At 39.2% G+C, this 20,537-nt stretch overlaps 2 protein-coding genes across 2 annotated transcripts; both read left to right on the top strand.

Moving 5' to 3' along the window:
- The first annotated feature begins 6,433 nt into the window (after positions 1–6,433).
- On the top strand, positions 6,434–16,127 carry LOC134621117 (uncharacterized). Its single transcript, XM_063467562.1, has 10 exons — positions 6,434–6,447; positions 7,367–7,475; positions 7,765–7,927; positions 9,902–10,094; positions 10,852–10,948; positions 11,037–11,098; positions 11,488–11,590; positions 13,507–13,571; positions 14,696–14,984; positions 16,108–16,127. Exons 2-10 carry the CDS (start codon positions 7,373–7,375, stop codon positions 16,125–16,127), a joined length of 1,095 nt encoding a protein of 364 aa, XP_063323632.1. The 5' UTR covers positions 6,434–6,447; positions 7,367–7,372.
- On the top strand, positions 16,081–20,006 carry LOC134621330 (uncharacterized). Its single transcript, XM_063467783.1, has 5 exons — positions 16,081–16,682; positions 16,764–16,823; positions 18,585–18,665; positions 19,253–19,318; positions 19,634–20,006. The coding sequence occupies exons 1-5, from the start codon at positions 16,133–16,135 to the stop codon at positions 19,858–19,860; spliced, it is 984 nt and encodes a 327-aa protein (XP_063323853.1). The 5' UTR covers positions 16,081–16,132; the 3' UTR covers positions 19,861–20,006.
- Positions 20,007–20,537: the final 531 nt, after the last annotated feature.

Raw genomic sequence — 20,537 nt, 5'->3', positions numbered from 1 at the left:
CAGCATCATGCTCTGGGGGTGCTTCTCTTCAGCAGGGACAGGGAAGCTGGTCAGAGTTGATGGGAAGATGGATGGAGCCAAATACAGGGCAATCTTGGAAGAAAACCTCTTGGAGTCTGCAAAAGTCTTGAGACTGGGGCGGAGGTTCACCTTCCAGCAGGACAACGACTCTAAACATGAAGCCAGGGCAACAATGGGATGGTTTAAAACAAAACATATCCATGTGTTAGAATGGCCCAGTCAAAGTCCAGATCTAAATCCAATCGAGAATCTGTGGCAAGATCTGAAAACTGCTGTTCACAAACGCTGTGCATCTAATCTGACTGAGCTGGAGCTGTTTTGCAAAGAAGAATGGGCAAGGATTTCAGTCTCTAGATGTGGAAAGCTGGTAGAGACATACTCTAAAAGACTGGCAGCTGTAATTGCAGTAAAAGGTGGTTCTATAAAGTATTGACTCAGGGGACCGAATAATTACGCACACCCCACTTTGCAGTTATTTATCTGTAAAAAATGTTTGAATGTTTGAAAATGTATGATTTTCGTTCCACTTCTCACGTGTACACCACTTTGTGTTGGTCTTTCACCTGGAATTCCAATAAAATTGATTCATGTTTGTGGCTGTAATGTGACAAAATGTGGTAAAAGTTCAAGGATACTGTTGCAAGCCACTGTATGTGTAGGACATATCTGCTTGTAGGTTGCATGATCTCCGTCTGCGCAGAGGTTTTAAATAAAAGTATTACAAGTGGGTGTGACTTCTGAGTTCTTCCTTTCAGCTGGGTGACAAAAGAACCGGAGGTATAGAGTGACAAAACAAGAGTGTCTTTGTTTTTTCTTATTTTTTTTGTTCTAGGTGCTGTGTGTTTGCTTTGTTTGTTTGTCTTTTGCAGGTGCAGTAGTTCGCAATACATTGTGCATTTCTGTTTGTTTCTTTCCCCCCTTTTTTGCCCGTTTTGCCTTAGTACATTATATGTGGTATAGTATGATAATATCTACCTGAAATAACACGAAAGGAAACAAATAAACAGATAAAAGATTCTCATTAAGAGGAGGAGCCTATAGAGATTCTACATAGCTATCCTTGCAAAAGGAAAAGGTGTTCAGCACCATGTTATGGAAATTTTAACAATAACCTGCAACACACCCAGTGAGCTTGATTTGAAGTGGGTTTAATAAACGCATTGCTATGTGGAGAGAGTATCTCAGTGAAGTACCAGGATAATCTCTGGGATGTGACCACATCTTATATACAGAGACACAGACAAAGAAAATTCCACAAACTCTTACTTGTTGGCCCCTGTTAAGAAATAAATATATATTCTCAATGCTTATTTGCTGATTATATTGTTTCTATGCATAAGAGAGGGCCAACTCTGAGTACAGTCTGTGCCAAAAAGTACAGACAGGAAACTGCATGCTTTTGCAGAGAATATGAGCTACAGGCAGAAAGTGAAACTAAGCAGAGTGTTTAATCAAAACTTAAAATGTGTGTAACGTACACATTGTTTTTAGAGAAAAGGGGTGTGGTGTGTGTGTGTGAGAGACGATTATCTTTTAAGGAAGTTCAGGGAAGTGTGCAAAATGCTGATGAAATTATTGTGTGAATGATGCTACAAAGCTGAGCTAAAGAATTGTGATATGTGTGGTAGTGATGCGCGAATCATGAACGAATCGTTCAATACTTGAGAATCACTTTACTGACTCATGAATGATGATTCACAAGCCCAACTGACTCAGTGACTCATCCCTGTTGCTGTTAGCAGCAATATATCTAGCTTATAATTGAAATTGTGGAGAAAAACGCAACATCCATTATCTTAACAAAAAAAATTCTGTGCTGAACTGGAAGAAAAAACCCTGAGTAGAAGCTCACATCAAGAAAATAGCTCCTCGGTTCACAGTAGCATCGCTCTGCTAACATGCTAACAGCACATTTGAGCTACTCACCCCCTCCCTCCGTTGCTGAATCGTAAGCGTAAGCAAATCACTCTGGACTCGCTCACCCCCTCCCTTCTGTGCTGAACCATAGCGCGAACGAATCACTCACTCACTCAGCCCCTCCCTCCTGGCTCACAGCTTCTTCTTCTTCTTCTTCTTGGTTGGCAACCAATGTTAAGGCGCATTACCGCCCCCTGGCTCACAGCTCAGTGGACATTTAGATGAGAAAATATATACTTGACACATTTAAGGAAAATACTAATAAAATAAAAATAAACAAAATACATATTTATTAAACAATTTTGATAGGAAATTGCTTAATTTTAGAAATGTTTTTGCTCTTTTTTGCTCTATAAAATAGTTGTTTTCTTTTAGAGTCACTCATCTTAGCAGTAGGATATACATGAAAAGAGAAACAAATTAAGTTTGAGTGAAAATGTACATTTTTTGCACTCTCTGGTCAACTGACTCAGTGAATCAAATGACTCAAAAAACCCGATTCACTTTGGTGAGTGACTGATTAAAACTCGATTCAGTAAAAAGAATCAAATTTACCATCACTAATGTGTGGAAAAAATAAAAAATAAAACAAAAAAAACCCAAAACTGTTAACTGTCCTGAGGTCTGAAAGAGCTCTGCTAAGCACGCTGAAGATTTTGATGTGAATGCTTGCAAATGCAAAGAGATTAGTATATTTAAGTATGTATGCATGTAATAAGGGTGTATTCTTTGTATTTCAACATTTAGCAGAGTTACAGAGGGTTTATAGACTGTAAATAAAAAAATAAGAGTTCGATTAGGCTGTAGAAACAGATCAAAATATGAGTGTGTGTGTGGCTGTGGGAGTGTGTCTGGCAGGAAGTGTGACTTTGCAACATGAAAACAGAGGAATTAGAGACTTGAATGTATTAAGACATAGCAATGAAAATGTTATTATTTAAATGTTTTAGTGTGTCAATACAGGTTGATTCTTCTAAACTTGAAAATATCAGTACACCGGCAAAATGATAGATTAACACAATTGGGATGGAAAACAGGCCAGGCTTTGGCTTAAAATTTGATAGCTTCACCTCTCATTCTGTCCTAATCCTGAGAAGAAGCTTAAAGGAGAGTCAATCTCCTGATGAAGACAGAAGACAGACAGAACATGTGAAATTATTTTTGGAGAGAATCAGAAGTGAGACAGTTTGAATCCACAGCTCAGTGCAAAGATGCATGAATTAAACCTGATTATAAAAACACATCGAGGCAACGAAGATCAGCTTACACTCAATATTAATCTGAATACAAATATATACACGCAATAAAGACACGTGAATACATGACATAAATGCTAAGTGGTGTAGATTGAACATACTTAAAGCTTGAAGTTGAGGAATAACTCAGGAAAGTTCCATGACAATAGAGTGATTTTTGTGAAAAGGAAAAATGATAAACTAGTGATTTAAAGCTTAAAGTAGTTTTAAAATAGTGAATTGGTAGTGCTCTCGTGCCAATTGAGCAAAAGAAGGGACTACGGTAAAAATAAAAATAATTTAATCATGTTGTAGTGTTTTAAATATGCATTTCTCTTGTCAAGACAACTTCTTGAGATATGACTCATTATGCAAATTAGCTGAAATCAGTGGTGACAAAGAAGCTTCCTGTCTGGCAGTGTCTCTGGGGCTTCAATGAAGGAAACGTAGCAGTGACTGAGAAGAATTACTTGCTAAAATATATAATGGCAAAATACTGGAAAATTAAATAAAGTGGTCTGGTCTGTCCAGAAGTGCAGATTTGGACAAGAAATTTATAATTTAGTGATGACACATTGTTATAACCTGTTTAGAAAGTGCTTAATGGGGAACATTACTGTTGTGCAAACTGTGTGGCTTTTAACAAGATTTTCTGTGTATTTAGCAGGTGAAATTATGTCAGTTGACCTCAGATTATCAGGATGCTGAAGAACCTGAGGCCAACATATGGATAGATTAATAAGCAAAACTTTTCTGTGATTAAGATTTTTGGGGTTGTTATTTTAGTGATGGGTTGATTCTGTCAGTTAGGTTTGCGTTGTTTTCTTATTTCAATAGAGGGAGTTTTACTAATCATGGACATGTTTATAACTGGGCACTTTAAAATTATAACAGTGCACTTCGAGAAATCCTGTCAGGTGATTATGTTTTGTGTTTCTTGAGCTACTAATCAGCTCTCTTTTTCTCTATTTTTTCTAAGCGGGCCTGCAAGATTGAATTAGCAGCGCTGTAAAAAAAAAAATACGGGAGAGCAAATATAAGGTGAGCTTTTCCAGATTACAATGGGCTGAGGAGAAGGCTACCTGTGGGGACCTGATCAGAGTGTGAGTCCCTGTCTAAAAGGATAGCAGCGAGTAAATCCAGTCCAAAATCATAAACAATAGTTTTGTTTTTTTCCTTTAAAAATGATGACGTGATCTTGCTGGTGATGGATTTCATTCAGATTTTCACTCAGATTTCTTCAGATTTCAAACTCTGGAAATGAGGCACTTTTTTCTCTCGTCATATCTTTTTGATAGATTTCCACAGAGACCTGAAAATTTCCGTGACTGTTCACCAAAGCCTGCTGTCTCTTACGGTGAAAGAATTATATCTATACTCCAAATAGATTTAGAGTTACAAAGCGTTGTTTGAGGGCAAGTCAAGGCAGTTTTTGCTTCGCCTCTACTCAGTTATGGTGCATTAGAAGTAAAATAGCTTCAATAATTCATATTATAATGATAAATTGTCAACACTTGCAGATTCCCCCATCTCTTCTGAACAAAACGGTGTAAGAATGACCGTTCTAGCCCCTACGGTTAGGAAATTATAGCCATTTGTTTGAGGGGAATCCTGACTACACAGCGTCTCTGATTGGTGGATTCAAATTTAGCAGCTCCCAGACTGCTTGACTGACCTAGAAACTTACTTTTCTCTTTGTGTGTGTGTGACAGAGAGAGAGAGATAGAGAGGGTGAGAGAGAGTTTTTATGGGAGCATCTTATTGTATGATTTAAATTCAATATATTTAGACTGGTTGACTGAATTTGATCCTGTGTGTATCTCTGTGCTTGTGTGTTTCCATATGTGTACATATTTGCGATTGTGTGACTGTTATACTTTTTTCTGCTGATTTCTTTTTCATTTAACAATAGCATGTTCAGCATTTTTTCAGCTGTCCATTTTGCTTTTCCAATTTTTCTATTTAAGTTATTAGCATTTCTGCTGCTTTTCAGTATTTGTGCTAAATAAAGCATTTGTGCTAAATCATACTATTTCTGCTATTTTATAGGATTTGTACTTAATATAATATTTCTGCTTAATTATAGTATTTCTGCCATTTTATAGTATTTGTGCTAAAACATAGTATTTCTCCTAAATGCAGTATTTCTGGGTAGTCATTGTATTTCTATATATTTTTGCCAGGTCCCCAGGGAGTCAGTCCTCTGTAAGGACTGTAATATTCAAATTTACATATCAGGACCTGGACGGCTTCCCAGCAAGCCAATCATATCTGAGCCCTGGCACATTCAAATTTGCGCATTGGGGCCTTGTGGCTTCTAAGACAACCAATCCAATCATCTATGTCATATATCTATGATATTTCATATTTTTATTTTAAATGGACCTAGAAACTTGATTTTCTCTCCCTGTGTGTGTGTCTGTGTGTGTGTGTGTGTGTGTTTGTTTTTCGTTTTAGGAGGACAATTTTCAAGACAAATCAAAGAGCAATGAGGACCCTCTGTTATAGGAGGACATTTTGCTGTCCTCATAAAATTGACCTTTTAAAATAGTTTGTGGGCATGTTGTAATACCCAAAAAGTGTTTTTCTCAAAAGTCTTTGTAAACCAAAAACTTGACATATGTTGTATATTTGTGTGTCCGCCACTGCCCCCTGTCGGTTGGAATTGTCCCCGCATGCCGCACACACAAGCGCGGGAAATTATACACCAGCGCGGGACATTATACACATGGCGCGAAATTGGAAGCTGCGCATGCGCATTTTAGCATTACCCATTTGGACCGTGGATATTTACATCAATGATTTAGACTGACTGATTGGGCGCTTCTTATTCATCCTTCAATTTTGGCAGAGTTTTGACACGCTTTGGAGAAAAGGTAAGAAGGTAATTATAAAACTTTTAAAAGACGGACGTTCTGACAGACACAGTGCTTCAGAGTAGGCACAGCCGTGGTGAGGCGGCAGGTGAGGGAACGACGACGAGGTACGGTGGAAAGCATACGGCGGAAAGCATACGGCGGAGAGCGCACCGCGGGGACCGGACCACGACGAGCGGACGGCGGAGAGCGCACCGCGGGGACCGGACCACGACGAGCGGACGGCGGAGAGCGCACCGCGGGGACCGGACCACGACGAGGTGAGGACGGCGGAGCGGGCCGGAGCACGTGGAACGGTTCACGGAGGTCACAGCAACACGCGGGGCGGGGATTCCCGGACCAAGCACCGGGATCGTTTTTTTTTTTTACCCTGGCCTAATCTCATCACTTGTTTCAAGGTAAGAAATTACACAAGTGTGTGATGTTTCACTGAGTTTGAAAGAAGGCCTTTTTCACTACAAGATCACTTGTTTAATGTAAAATGGCTGCTACTACTACAACTACTATAAGTACTACTTCTGTAACTAGTAGTTGTAGTAGATGCAGTTTGTAGTAGCAGTAGTACTCACACCTGTCTTTTTTGTGGTAGTTGGAGCCGTTTTCCTCCTGTTCTGTTTTGAGATGATTAAGATATTAAAAGATGATCTTTGCCCAAATACCAAGGAAACATTCGACGGCAAATACAAATAAACTTTTTTAGATTTATGAAATTAAATTGAGACAGTATTGATGTCACTCTGCACACATTTGTTTATAAAATATTGTAAAAAAAAAACAAAAAACATTATTTTTGTTTTGCTCTCTTATAGTTGTGTTGATGAAGCACATTATTCCTGAGAGATCTAAAGCTTAGTTTGACAGACAGGTTTAGGCTAAGTCAGAGTTGGGCTTTAGTTAAATTAGGACTTTTAAGTATCTTTAATATCTTCAAGTGCATGCTTTCTGTTAAAACAACTCAGACATCAGCCTTGTCTGTGTCTGTTATATGAATGTAATGAAAGCATAGAACTCAATTGAAACAGTTTCAGTATCCATGCTATTAGTGAAATAAGAAAAATTGGGTGGAGCATGTCAGATACTTGACTTAATCAACACAGGTGGAACACAGTCAAGTTAATCTGCACAAATACAGCCTCGCCCCCATCCATTTATCTGTTAACCAGAATCCCTCCAGCACTCATCACCAAACTAAAATAACCTTAAACTAATAATACGCTAACATGGGGGGTGCTTCTCATTCAGGCTTTACTAATGCCCTTGTAAGCATAAAGGCTTTAAGTTTTGATGTTGTTTACATTTTTATCTTAATTTCCTTAGCAAATCATGTCACGGAGAACCACTCCCCTTCAGGATGCCATTAATCACATCCTTGCAAGAAGAGACAAGAATTCAATGTTAGAAATCAAATTTATTAATTCAGTTAAAGGTGAGTGACTTTGACACACTGCAGGCTAGACTGAGGGGTTACGCATCACCAGTGGTGACCTGTACAAACATCAATATAAATTAAAATTAAAGGTATTTTAATAATAATTTAGTTATTAGCAAGCCTGGCTATTTATGTTTTCTGCAGTCGGACATGTTTTCTTTATTATATATGTAGAATTAAAAAAAGCACAACATTGCATACTTGCAATTTACAGATATACATATTTAATTAATTGATTATTTGCAGTGCTGCCACGCCTGTGTCTCTAATATGGTTGTGTTTTCAGGTCGTGGCATCTTCACTTTAGCCAATTTCAAACAAGGAGACTTTGTGGTCGAGTATAGAGGGGAGCTTATTGATGCAACTGAAGCTGAACACAGACGTAACCTGTACCACAGCGCATGTTCAGTCTTCATGTTTGAATTCATATGGAAGCAGAAGACATTGTGGTAAGTTCAAAATGACTGAATGTTTACATTTCTATTGCAAGGTCAGGATTTCTGAAGCAAACATCTCATATTGCTCTTTAACGAGTCCTTACCTCTAGTACCCGGCCCCGTCAGTCCCCAGAATCTATAGAAGGGGGAGTGACGGACCCGTGGAATAGCGGGATCTCATTTCCTGGTGACCCTGTGGTCCCCGGGAACTCGCTGTACTGGGGACGTACGGGACTCCCACATATGCTGAGGGCCCGTCAGTCCCCGTATTCAGCCTGTGTGTGCCTTCTCTAATACACACTCACGGGCGTAAAGTACGGGGTTAGAGGGGTAATAATATAAGCCTACATTTTACAGCTAAGACAGTGTGCTCACGCTGCTGTGAAGATTTAAAATATAATATAGAGATAGAGAAAATAATAAGAGAAAATTCAAATGGCCAGGGCTGAATGAGCGGCCCTGTGTCTGTGCGCATTTGGCACATGTGGACACGGAGACTCGTGCACTGTTATACTGTGTCCAAAACTACTGTATAATATGTACAATACCAAAATAGTACATGTCAAGTGTTCTCTGTCTGTGAGGTAGGTAGATGGATGGCTTGATGGATAGGTGAAAAACCTTTCAACACAAAAAATAAAGAACATTTCATTAATCATTCAGATAAATTAAATGCATTATACAGAAGACAAATGAAATAACAAAAATATACACTTCAGTAAAGCCACTTTTGTCTAAACTATCATTTATCCTAGTTTTAGTTTTACATTCATTAGTTTTTAAATCAGAGGTGAGTAATTTCAAACAACGAAGATGAAATAAACTGTGGTCTACCTTGCATTTTTTACACTTTCTGTAACAATTACATTTTTAAAGTATACATTTTAGAGTTTACAAATATTTTAATAAAGACTTTAACCAAGGATTTTTTTACAAAGAATTATTTTCCTTAAATTAAACCAAACATATTTACACTAGTTTTAAGATTTAACCAAGGATTTGGGGTAATTACTTTTAGTATTAATTAACATAAATGTGTGGGAAACACTAGCTACATAAACAATTTATTCAAACTTAAACATTTATTTTAATATCAATATAATTTTTTAAACTTAAATGCAGTAACTATTTCCCAAAGCATAAATACATTTCCACAATTGAGCTTCCATAGTTCCCAAACATAAGCAGCAAATATGAGTCCGAGCCTACCGATAGCCCGTCTAACTCAAAGTCTTCCTCACAGTGGAAAGTGGATTGTGCTTGGTTTGCTGTCCTCTCAGTATGTCGCACTCGGGTCAAATGACTGCTGCATGCATTTTAAGGTCTACTAGGCACGCCCGCCCTTGATTGCTCTAATTCAACTCACCTGGTGGAGCAGTGCGCACCAGGCTGCGCTTAGCTGTAGATTGCACAAGGTCTAATCAGCGGCCACGCGCAAGCAGCAGCAGCACAGAGCAGGTAGTGGGCAAGAGGAGGAAGAGAAGAGAAGAGTAACAGCCACACCTACTAGGTCAGCGCAACAGTACAACAAAACCACGTTTAAGCTCTAAGCCAGGGGTGCCCAATCCCAGTCCTTGAGAGCTACTGTCCTGCAGTTTTTAGATGCATCCCTACTCCAACACAGCTGAATCAAATAGTTGGATTACTTCTTCGGCATGCCATCAAGTCTGGCAAAGGCCTGATAACGAGGCATTCATTTGATTCAGGTGTGTTGGAACAAGGACGTATCTAAAAGCTGCAGGGCAGTAGTTCTCGAGGACTGGGATTGAGCACCCCTGCTCTAAGCACAAGTAGGAGCGCAAACACTTATCTCAGTCAGAAAGCAACGCGTCCTTGACTGATGGACCCTCTTTAACTTATCAACTATGCATTTAACAACTAAACTTGTATTGGATGTTGTATTTGTGTTGGTGCTTAAAAATTATAGTATAGTTCATAGGCGTGTCACTATAAATGTTTGTTTAATGTATGTTTCCAAATTTGCAGTATTGATGGAGCACTTGAAGATGGGTCATTTGGGCGACTAGTAAACGATGAACACAGGACACCAAATTGCAGAATGAAGTTGATTGAAGCAGAAGGGAAGCCACATCTCTGCCTTTTTGCACTGAAGGAAATTGCGGCAGGAAGTGAAATTACTTATGACTATGGTGGGAAAGAATGGCCCTGGCGGAAAAAGGTGGGTCATTTAAAAAAAATTTTCCCCCTATGAATTGTTGTTTAAAACCTACATATCTAGATGTCACAATTAGGGCTGCAACTAACGATTATTTCAATAATCGATTAGTTGTCGATTAGTTGTTTCAGCCCTAGTCACAATATTTAAATGTCCTCTTGGTGGTATTCAATCTGGTTTAACTAAATCTTGAATTTGTATGACTTTCCCAAGTGATGATTGCAAGCTTATCTGTTTTGTGTCCCCTCCACAAGTGTGTTTTACTGAGTGGCCACACACTGGAGGTGAAACAGTGAAAGCATCAGTTTGAGCTCAGATGTCATTATGAGGCTGATGGACAGTGTCCTTGAAAACCTTGGGTTTTTCTGTGTCAGACATATACATGCACCTTTTACTCACAGTCACTTTAGCTTCTTAGTATTGTCTTACTTTGGCTTTACTTTACTAGGTAAGGGTTAATCACTCCGTTTCCTTGCAGTTAGGGTGAGAGTTAGAACTGTATTTAACTGAAGGTGAAGCAGAAAATGCTTAACTATGTGTGTGTGTCTGACACAGACAAACTCAAGGTATGTGAGAACACTGTCCTGACATCTGAGCTCAAACAGAGTCTTTCACTGTTTCATCTCCAGTGTTTGGCATACTCAGAAAAACACACGGGTTGAGGGGACACTGGTTAGAAAAGACCACTCGTAGTGGATTAAATACATTTCCACTGTAGCTGCCAGATGTTTATAATATTTGTTCTACTTTTCATACCCAGCTAAAGATCGCAAGCATCCCTTCTGGTCAACAGTGTGTTGCAGAGCCTATTGCCCATGACGTGGAGCACCATGTGATCTCTACAGACTCATTCACAGGTGAGTCCCTGCTTGAGTAAGCACTACCTGTTAAACCCTGGGGTCTTGCAAAGCACTATGCCTCCATGTCTTGTGTTCTCTTCTACAGACAGAGAATTAAGAGCAGAGTGTCAGTCATCTAGACCTACAGCAGACAACTCTGAGCATGAGGTTAGCATGGATTCATCTGTTTACTAAACATTGTATCAATGTGTAGTTTGGTAAATAGTGTGGTTTGTAAAGATCATGTTTATCAATTGATTACAATTATACTGCATGTACAGTCTTTAAATCATGCACCTTTTACTCAGTCACTTTAGCTTCTTAGTATTTTACTTTTGCTTCATCTAAATAGATTCCCCTCTCTCTAACTCACAAATCTCAGGAATTGAATAGATATGCTTCACTATTTTATCTAAAAAGTAACTCCTATCTCCATTTCCATCTCTCCAGAAGGATTAGTAGAAAATATGTAAAACGGTCAAACATTATTTTTAATTCGTCATAAAATATTTGGGTAAAAATGTTTTGTTTCATTTCATGTTTTTAATTTTTTCCAGTGTACAATTCATAGGCTGGTATTTGAATCGGTGAAACTTGACAAATGCGGGATATGCCATTCACCTTTGACAGCTATCAGATGGCACGGTCTAAGATGCAAGCGTAAGTGTATTATTTATCTTGTGTTAATTAATGCATTTTTTCACTATACCATAAGTTACCATGAGTCAGGTCTACATTTTCATATGTAAAGAATAAAAAAAATCACTTCAAAGTTTTATCAATTCAAACCATTGCAATGATACTCAGTGTAATGGCAGATACTATCACATATCATGCATTTGAGTTTGTCTGCTTAGTGTGGCAGAGAACAGAGAGCATACTGTAATAATGTATATTGCCCTCTTACTCTTTGTTGATTAGACTGTTGAACTTTACAACTTTAAATCTTTGTTTCACTCTTTCAACATCAAGCTCATATAAGCTAAATAAGCATCTCACCGTGCGCAAGGCATGCCTGTCCGGGTCAAGGGTCACGACTACCCAGCGTGCATCGTAAACAGTAAACACGGCCGCGTGTGATAGCGATATTGAATATTTTGAGCGTCCTAAAGTCAATGTTTTAAAAGAATTTGGTACGAAACGGGGATACAGTGCTGCTGGGAAGAGAAAGAAAGAACTCGTGGCCCTCGCTTGGGCGTTTTCACTACAAAAAGCCCCTATAGTTTTAACAAAACAGCAGGAGCGGGAGGCTATGCTACCTTGGATATAAGTCTCTGCTCGAGATCGAGACTGACAGTTGTCAGATGACAATTCCAGATCCCTTAGAGCTGAGAGAAGGTTGGTACAATGAATCGACAGCTGCAAATAAACTTTCACTTTCAAAGCCTCATATCCGGAGCCATCAGCCTCTGTGGTGCCCGGAGACGCTCGTGCGGGGTTTGGCCACTGACGTCTGGCAACCCTGGCACAGCACTTCCCCGTAGGCCTATATCCATGGATGTATTAAAAGAACCAAGCCTTTATCTGACGGAGAAGTATAATTCAGCCTTTACATCGTGGGTAGTGGTGTACTCTGACCCGGCCGCGCCGTGCATGCGTACTGACAATGCTGATTTAGCTTATTTGTGATGTTACAATGCAAAAACCACAGTTCCTGATTTGATCTGTTATATAAAGATAAAGCAAAATGCACAAATCTTTAATTATATTTAAGAGAGTATCAACATGTATGAAGTAAACTGCCCTCAAGTCTGTTTGTCATTCTGTAATTACACATATACACACAAACTTGGAAGATGATGTTTGATGATAATAAACCCTTTGAGTAAACATTGCATCAAACTTGCAAACTTCTTACAATGTCAATATAGGAAGCCCAATAAGGTACTGGGTCTGATTAATCCAGACCTATTCCAATAGATCAATCAGGCAATTTGCAATACAAATGCTTGATGGTGTCTCTACATGGCCCATAATGAGTAGTTTGGTCAGGTCAAACTGACGAGAGAGAGAGAGAGAGAGAGAGAGAGAGAGAGAGAGAGAGAGAGAGAGAGAGAGAGAGAGAGAGAGAGAGAGAGAGAGAGAGAGAGAGAGAGAGAGAGAGAGAGAGAGAGAGAGAGAGAGAGAGAGAGAGAGAGAGAGAGAGAGAGAGAGAGAGAGAGAGAGAGAGAGAGAGAGAGAGAGAGAGAGAGAGAGAGAGAGAGAGAGAGAGAGAGAGAGAGAGAGAGAGAGAGAGAGAGAGAGAGAGAGAGAGAGAGAGAGAGAGAGAGAGAGAGAGAGAGAGAGAGAGAGAGAGAGAGAGAGAGAAATGTTTTATATCTCAAATCTGATGGAAAAAATTGATTATTAGGATGATGCAGTATATCATATTCATAAGTTTAAAATGTGTCTTAAACTTAAAACAAAATCTGCTTTTTATTCTGAATTATGCGTTTGTTTTAAATTCACTTTATGCTTGTTTATATTTAGTGGTCTTTGTGAATATAATTTGTGATGTGTGGGATCGCTACTTTTTAAATTATAACTTAATGAATCATCGGTTGTTGTCTAATGCTGTGGTTTCTTTGTATTTGTAGAATGCCGTTGTGTGTGGCATAAGATCTGCCTCCAGACATCTTCAGAAGACTGGGATATGTCCGACGTAAGTGTACAGTGAAATTCAACCTGGAAAGACTCAGATATGGAGAAAGAATTAGACATGCTTTATTGAACATTAAATATTTGGCGGTCAGACCCCAGCGGGAAAACTGTTGATAAAAGCATTGCTGATTGAAGTAGGAGGTGTTCCCCCGGGGTCTGGACACTGGTGGTGGTATGGAGGCAGGGGGCAAGCATGGGGTTGCAGGGGTGGTGGAGGGATGCAAAAACGCTGAGAGGCCGAGCTATGGGTGAAAGAGCTTAAATGCCCGGATGCTGAATGGAGGCGTAGGTGCGAGGGAGCTCCGGATTGGCTGCGCCGGAGTGAGCAGCTGAAGGGAGTTGAGGTGATGATGATGATGATGGAGACGATGTGCAGGTGTGTCTCCCAGGTTGAATTTACGCAGGCTTCATTATAATATAGTTAATATTGACGTAGATGCAGTTCGTGAAGATTGCCACATGTTGCTTGCTCTTCCTTTTTCTTTCATCACAAAATTATAAGGATAATCCGTTTTGTAAGTGTTGTCTCAGAGAATTGAAAGCAGAGAGATTTTGGACTGGATAGAGTGTAGAAGTTACGTGAGAGAGGCCAGAAATAAACACATTGTAAAAATATTACTTAGATTGTATTATAATCCTTTGTTAAAAAAAACAAAAAAAACAAAAAAAAAAAACAAAAACAAAAAAAAAAAACAAACAAACAAAAAAAACAGTTTCATACAATCTAGTCTCAAAAGTTTTACAAATTTTGATCTGTGGGGGTCATTGTGGGAGGGGCTCTGGGACCAGGTTAGGGCTGGTGTCTTAGTTTTTTTGTTTTGTTTGTTTTTTTTTTTTGTTAATGTCATTGTTCAAAAAATATAAATTGGATATTAGAAATGGGACAAATATCAAAAAAGTACTGAATCGATCACAGATTGCAAATTGATCAAGCAGAATCAAAATACTTGCACAAAATACATATCTGCTGCACATTTTCTTCTTTAAATCAGGAGGTATTTCTTAGTACTTTTAAGACATCTAGAGACTTTGGTTTACGTCCCGAGCTCTGTGACGTGAACAATTTAGCATTTATCCTTCCCATGTTTATTTCTGTTATTTAATCTATGCTGCATTTACGAACAGGGTGATGTCTCATCTGATGAAGAATACATCCCAAATTCTGCATCAGATTCAGAAAGCTCAGGAACAGAGTTGTCTATTGAGTTACCTGGACCATCAAAAAACTCCCATGCTGCTAGCATGCCTGATTTATGCGTTACTTTTGCTGAAAAAGAACAGACCATGGATGTTAAGAACAACTTTGAGCACATTTTGAATGATCTTGAAACTACTGATGATCTTCATCCCGACCAAGAACCAGACAGCTCAGAGTCATGCCAGCAGAAAACAAAAGATGCATGTAGCGAAAAGAGTACTGTGGATATTAGCCAAAATGAATCCCCAACCAAGTCAACAAAATTAATCAAAAGCACAGTCAATTTTTGTTTTGTGTGTGGAAAACCTCAAACAAAATTTGCACGTCATCTGGAGACGCATGTAAATGAAAATGCTGAAGTCGCCCAGGTGCTTCAGTTACCCAAATCATCAAAGGACAGAAAAGTTCATCTTGAAAGGTTACGAAACCTTGGTAACTTCAAGCACAACTCTGCTGTTAAAACCACAGGATCAGGTTGTCTTAAAGTGAAAAGGATCTCAAAAAAGAGCAGCAGCAGCGCTGAGACATACGAGTACTGCTTATACTGTAAGGGTATGATATCCAGAAAAGAAGTTTCTCGGCATATGAAAAGATGTGCTTTAAGACCAGAGAATAATGCTGAAGAGAAGCTGAAAGATAGAGTCTTTGGTATAGCATCTACTCAATCCACAATGTCTCAGCCAATTTCAAGTGAACTCTACTCAGTACTGGGCAAGATGCACAAGGATGATGTGTCTAGTGCAATAAGGAATGATCATTATATTATGCAGTTGGCTCAGTCTCTTTTTAATAAGCATGGAAGTGACAGATCAAAGCATGAGTATATAAGACAGAAAGTAAGGGAACTTGGGAGATTACTTGTGACTTTGCGTCACACAACAAGAATCCATAATATGGAAGAGGCAATAAAACCAGCCAACTTCTTTATTCTTACTAATGCTGTCAAGAGAGTTTCAGGTTTTGATACTGAAACCAGCACATTCAAAGCCCCAAGTTTGGCCCTGAAGCTTGGACATTCTCTCAGAAAAATAAGTGATATTATCATGTGTCGTGCTCTCATGGAAGAGGATCAAGAGGCGATCGATTCAATCAGGAGGTTTCACACACTTCATGAAACAAAGTGGTCTGAATTCGTTTCCCATTCAGCCTTATCAAACCTGAGTGAGGCAAAATACAACAAGGTCGACAGCCTTCCACTGACCAGAGATGTTCAGAAGCTGCAGTTATATCTTGGTCAGCAAGTGGAATCGGCTAGGGAGAAACTAGGTGATAACCCAACAGCAGGAACTTACGCAGCACTAGCAAAGGTGATCCTTTGTCAAGTGATTTTGTTCAATAGGAGGAGGGAAGGTGAAGTAGCACGTATGACTGTCAAAAATTTTGAAGATCGTGACATGTCCAAACTAAACGATGACATCAGCTCTGGGCTTACAGAAGTTGAGAAAAGGCTTTGCCAACAGTTTGCCAGAGTGGAACTGAAGGGGAAAAAAGGACGAAAGGTGGCTGTGATCCTGACTTCTGATATGACCGATAACCTGTCACTCCTCGTTAGTAAGAGGAAAGAGTGCGGGGTATCTGAAAACAATATGTACCTTTTCGCCATTCCTTGTAGTGATGGTCACTACAGAGGGCAGTTTGGTCAGTTTGCAGATGCTTGCGGAGCTGAACATCCTCAGAACCTCAGATCAACTAACCTTCGCAAACAGATTGCCACGATAAGCCAAGTCATGAACTTGAAAGATAATGAACTAGACCAGCTGGCCGATTTCCTCGGCCATGACATCAGGGTCCATAGAGAATACTATCGACTGCCCCAATCAACAATTCAGCTGGCTAAGATCTCCAAGTTGCTCATGGCCATGGAGAAGGGAAGTGTGAAGGACATTCAAGGAAAAACTCTGGATGAAATTGGTGGTATGCATGGTTTATATGTTGTTAAATCGGCTTGGTGTTTGTGAATATGGTTGGTCTAATAACATTTTTTCAATTTTATAGATGACATAGATGGGATGGCTACTGGATCACAGCAACTCCCTGATGCTTCCACATTGCGAGGTACTGAAATTATTGTATTCCGTGTTATAGACTTTGCAGTTGTATTGATAAAATATTTAAAATTTAAATTTTTATATATTTAGATAATGTTATTGCAGTTCTGTTTGTACTTTGCTGTGTAGTTAATACCATTTACAGTGAGGAAAGTAAGTATTTGCTATTTTGCAAGTTCTCCCACTTAGAAATCATGGAGGGATCTGAAATTTTCAGCATTGGTACATGTCCACTGTGAGAGACAGAATCTAAAAGAAAATTCCGGAAATCACAATGTATGATTTTATTAAAATATTTTTGTATATTACTGCTTAAAATAAGTATTTGAACACTTGCTTATCATGCAGATTTCTGACCCTCAAAGACCTGTTATTCTGCTTTTAAACAGTCCAACTACACTCTGCTCATGATTCTAATTTAGCAGCACCTGTTTGATGCCGTTAGCTTTCATAAAGACACATGCGCACCCCACAATCTGTCAAAAGTGTTGCAGCAACATGAGTAAAACCAAAGAGCTGTCCAACGACACAAGAGACAAAACTTTAGACCTTCACAGTGCGCGTGCACGCATGTGCGTGTGCGCGATGGAGCGTGTGCAGGTGACTGTGCGTACCCTCTGCAAGACTCCTGCAGGCGCCCCTGAATGGAAGAGGCTAATGTCTTCCTCGGACTGGAGCCCCACGTAAGATCTCAGCTCGTGGGGTGTCAGTGATGCTAAGAAAGGTGAAGAATCAGCCCAGAACTACACGGGACGAGCTGGTCAATGACCTGAAGAGAGCTGGGACCACCGTTGGCAAGGCTACTATCAGTAATACACTGAGACGTCATGGTTTAAAATCATTCATCACACTGAAGGTTCCCCTTCTTAAGCCAACCCATGTCCAGGCCCGTCTGAAGTTTGCCAGGGACCATCTGGATGATCCAGAGTCATGGGAGAAAGTCCTGTGGTCAGATGAGACCAAAATAAAACTTTTTGGTCTAAACTCCATTGTTGGGGTTTGGAGGAAGAAGAAGGATGAGTCTCATCCCGATAATACCATCCTACAGTGAAGCATGAGGGTGGAAACATCATGCTCTGGGCTGTTTTTCTGCACAGGGGACAGGACCACTGCACTGTATTAAGGAGAAGATAAACGGGGACATGGATTGTGAGATTTTGGGCCAAAACGTCCTTCCCTCAGTCAGAGCATTGAAGATGGGTTCTGGCTGGGTCTTTCAACAAGACAAAGACCTGAAGCACTCAGCCAGGAAAACCAAGGAGTGGCTCCGTAAGAGGCATTTCAAGGTTCTGGAGTGGCCTCACTAGTCTCCAGACCTCTGTCCAATAGAAAATCTGTGGATGGAGTTAAAAGTCTGTGTTGGCCCAAAACATGACAGATCTACAGAAGATCTGTGTGGAGGAGTGGGTCAAAAGACCTTCTTCAATGTGTGCAAACCTGGTGAAGAACTACAGGAACTGTTTGGCCGCTGTAATTGTTAACAAAGGCAATATTAATATAGTTTGACTCAAGTGTTCAAATACTTATTTTACAAAGAAATATACAAAAAACTTGTTATAAAATCATACAATGTGATTTCTGGAATTTTCTTTTAGATTACGTCTCTCACAGTGGACATGTACCTATGATGAAAATTTCAGACCCCTCCATGATTTGTAAGTGGGAGAACTCGCAAAATAGCAGGGTGTTCAAATACTTACTTTCCTCACTGTATGTAAAATATATATATATATAAAATAAATAAAATTTTTATTATTTTTTTTGCTAGAAAAATCTATCAATGACAATGAAGAAATATTAACTTCTGTGACTTCTGATTTGCCTCACTTCTCCGAGACTGCAGCTCAAGGTACATTTTCAATGTTGTACTCAAAGTTTGCCCAACATATCTTATGTAATGAGCTGGGATCTGTGAGTTAGTCCTGTTCAGAGACAAATCCAGTGAAATGTGCAGTAACGTATTTTAACAGCGCACATCACGTATGATAACGATGCTCTCTTGTTTCATTAATGCCACTTGCATCTCTGTTTTTCATTGCATTAAAAATGAAATCAGACTTTACTATTAACACTACTATGCTGATTACGATAACCTGGGATTGTGTATAGAACAATATTACTAACCATCAGTACATTTTTACATGGTCGATTGTTAGTTGTTCCATTCCTTATTGTGACACTAATGCTTTATGACTAGTATTTTGATGCTTCATCAGTTTTGGCCAAGCAAGATTTGGCCTGTACAAAATCTACATCATTTCCCAGTAAACTTATTACCCAAGGTATTGTTGACTTCATCCAGTTCAGCAGCACTGCCATGTGTATAGTTATTATAATAGAACTGGCTGTCACTGTCCCCTCTGTGCCCATGGTGTTTGATTGGTAGGCAGAAAGCCTCTTTAAGCCCATACATTTATACTGTGCAATATTTTTTAGATGACCAGGGGACTGATGCCTGTGTGACTTCTGGTTCACCTCCTGTCCCTGACTCAGTTACTAAAGGTATGATACAAATCAGATGCCATGTCCATCACTAGGCACTATGTGCAGTCAACACCAACATCATGTGGTTAGACATTATATAACATATAAAGAAGCTGAATGTATTTTGTGTTTACCAAGCAGTGTGATGAACTATCATGTTAATGAAAACAATCAAACTTTAAATTTTATCAGGTCTACAGTCTATTTATTATCACACACAATTTGTTTAGACAAGTACCAGCTTGTTTTCACAGTTTTGAACACCATCTCTACCTACAAGTGCATCTCACATGATCTTTTTAAACTTCAAATTTGTTTTGTTTTATTGAACAGGTTTACGTGTTTCAGCAAGGCGGTGTGTGAAGAGACCATGGTCTGAGGAGGAGATAGGAGCGGTGATGAAACATATGAAGCCTTTTATTGAAAACGGTATCACTGTCACCAACCAGCAGTGTCTGAAGTGCAAAGAAAAGGAACAACCTATCTTGGAGACGAGATCTATTCAAAACATTCGAGATTTTGTGCGCAACAGAGGACTGGCCTTTAAAAAAAATAAATAAATGTTAAACACTAAATGCACTTTTTTACAGTCTGAGCCTTTACCTTTCTGGGCCTGATTTCAAGGTTAGTGTTCTCCATTCAAAAAGTATGTAGTTGACTTCACTGTGCTCACAGGCAGTGTTTTGTTTTGATGTGTGGTTAGCCTGAGTCTTTTAATGCCAGGATTCACTTTTATTTTCCTTCAATAATTGTTACAATGCTGTCCTTTTAAGGAATTGATTATTGAGTTGGTTATATTAAATATAGTTCAGTAATTCAACAAATGTGTTGTGTGTTGATATAAGTCTTATGTATAAGTCATGGTGTCAGCCCGACTCACCCCTGGTGTGCAAAGGTGCTGTTTTATTGGTCAGCCACTCAGTGCCAGTTTCTTCAGGACAATGAAAAACTCTATAATACATAGTTTGTTCTAGTTGATGCAAGCACTGTTGTGTTATGCTTCTAGTTGTTTTAATGACACTTTGACCACCTGTTAGTAGATCACAACAGATATGATCTGCGGTGTTTTATGTAAGCTTGTATGTCAGATTGTAATGCTCATCAGAAAAAACCAAAATATAGTCTTTTTATTATTTTTTTAATTTATTCATCCATCCATCCATCTTCAACCGCTTATCCGAGGCCGGGTCGCGGGGGCAGCAGCCTAAGCAAATTTATTCAATTTTACTATAATGAT

This window comes from Pelmatolapia mariae, linkage group LG23 (genome assembly GCF_036321145.2).
Source record: "Pelmatolapia mariae isolate MD_Pm_ZW linkage group LG23, Pm_UMD_F_2, whole genome shotgun sequence".
Classification (NCBI taxonomy): Eukaryota; Metazoa; Chordata; class Actinopteri; order Cichliformes; family Cichlidae; genus Pelmatolapia; species Pelmatolapia mariae.
Note: the sequence above shows the minus strand (reverse complement) of the source record. Positions and strands in the feature narration are given on the sequence as shown.

Bases quoted from the DNA above. Each gene is read 5' to 3' on its own strand.
- LOC134621117 (XM_063467562.1), top strand. From the start codon at position 7,373: ATGTCACGGAGAACCACTCCCCTTCAGGATGCCATTAATCACATCCTT. The intron at 11,591-13,506 runs GTAAGTGTATTA...TTGTATTTGTAG, and splicing joins GCACGGTCTAAGATGCAAGC to AATGCCGTTGTGTGTGGCAT. The intron at 14,985-16,107 runs GTACTGTGGATA...TTTGTTCAATAG, and splicing joins AGATGCATGTAGCGAAAAGA to GAGGAGGGAAGGTGAAGTAG.
- LOC134621330 (XM_063467783.1), top strand. From the start codon at position 16,133: ATGACTGTCAAAAATTTTGAAGATCGTGACATGTCCAAACTAAACGAT. The intron at 16,683-16,763 runs GTATGCATGGTT...TCAATTTTATAG, and splicing joins AACTCTGGATGAAATTGGTG to ATGACATAGATGGGATGGCT. The intron at 16,824-18,584 runs GTACTGAAATTA...TTTTTTTGCTAG, and splicing joins TGATGCTTCCACATTGCGAG to AAAAATCTATCAATGACAAT.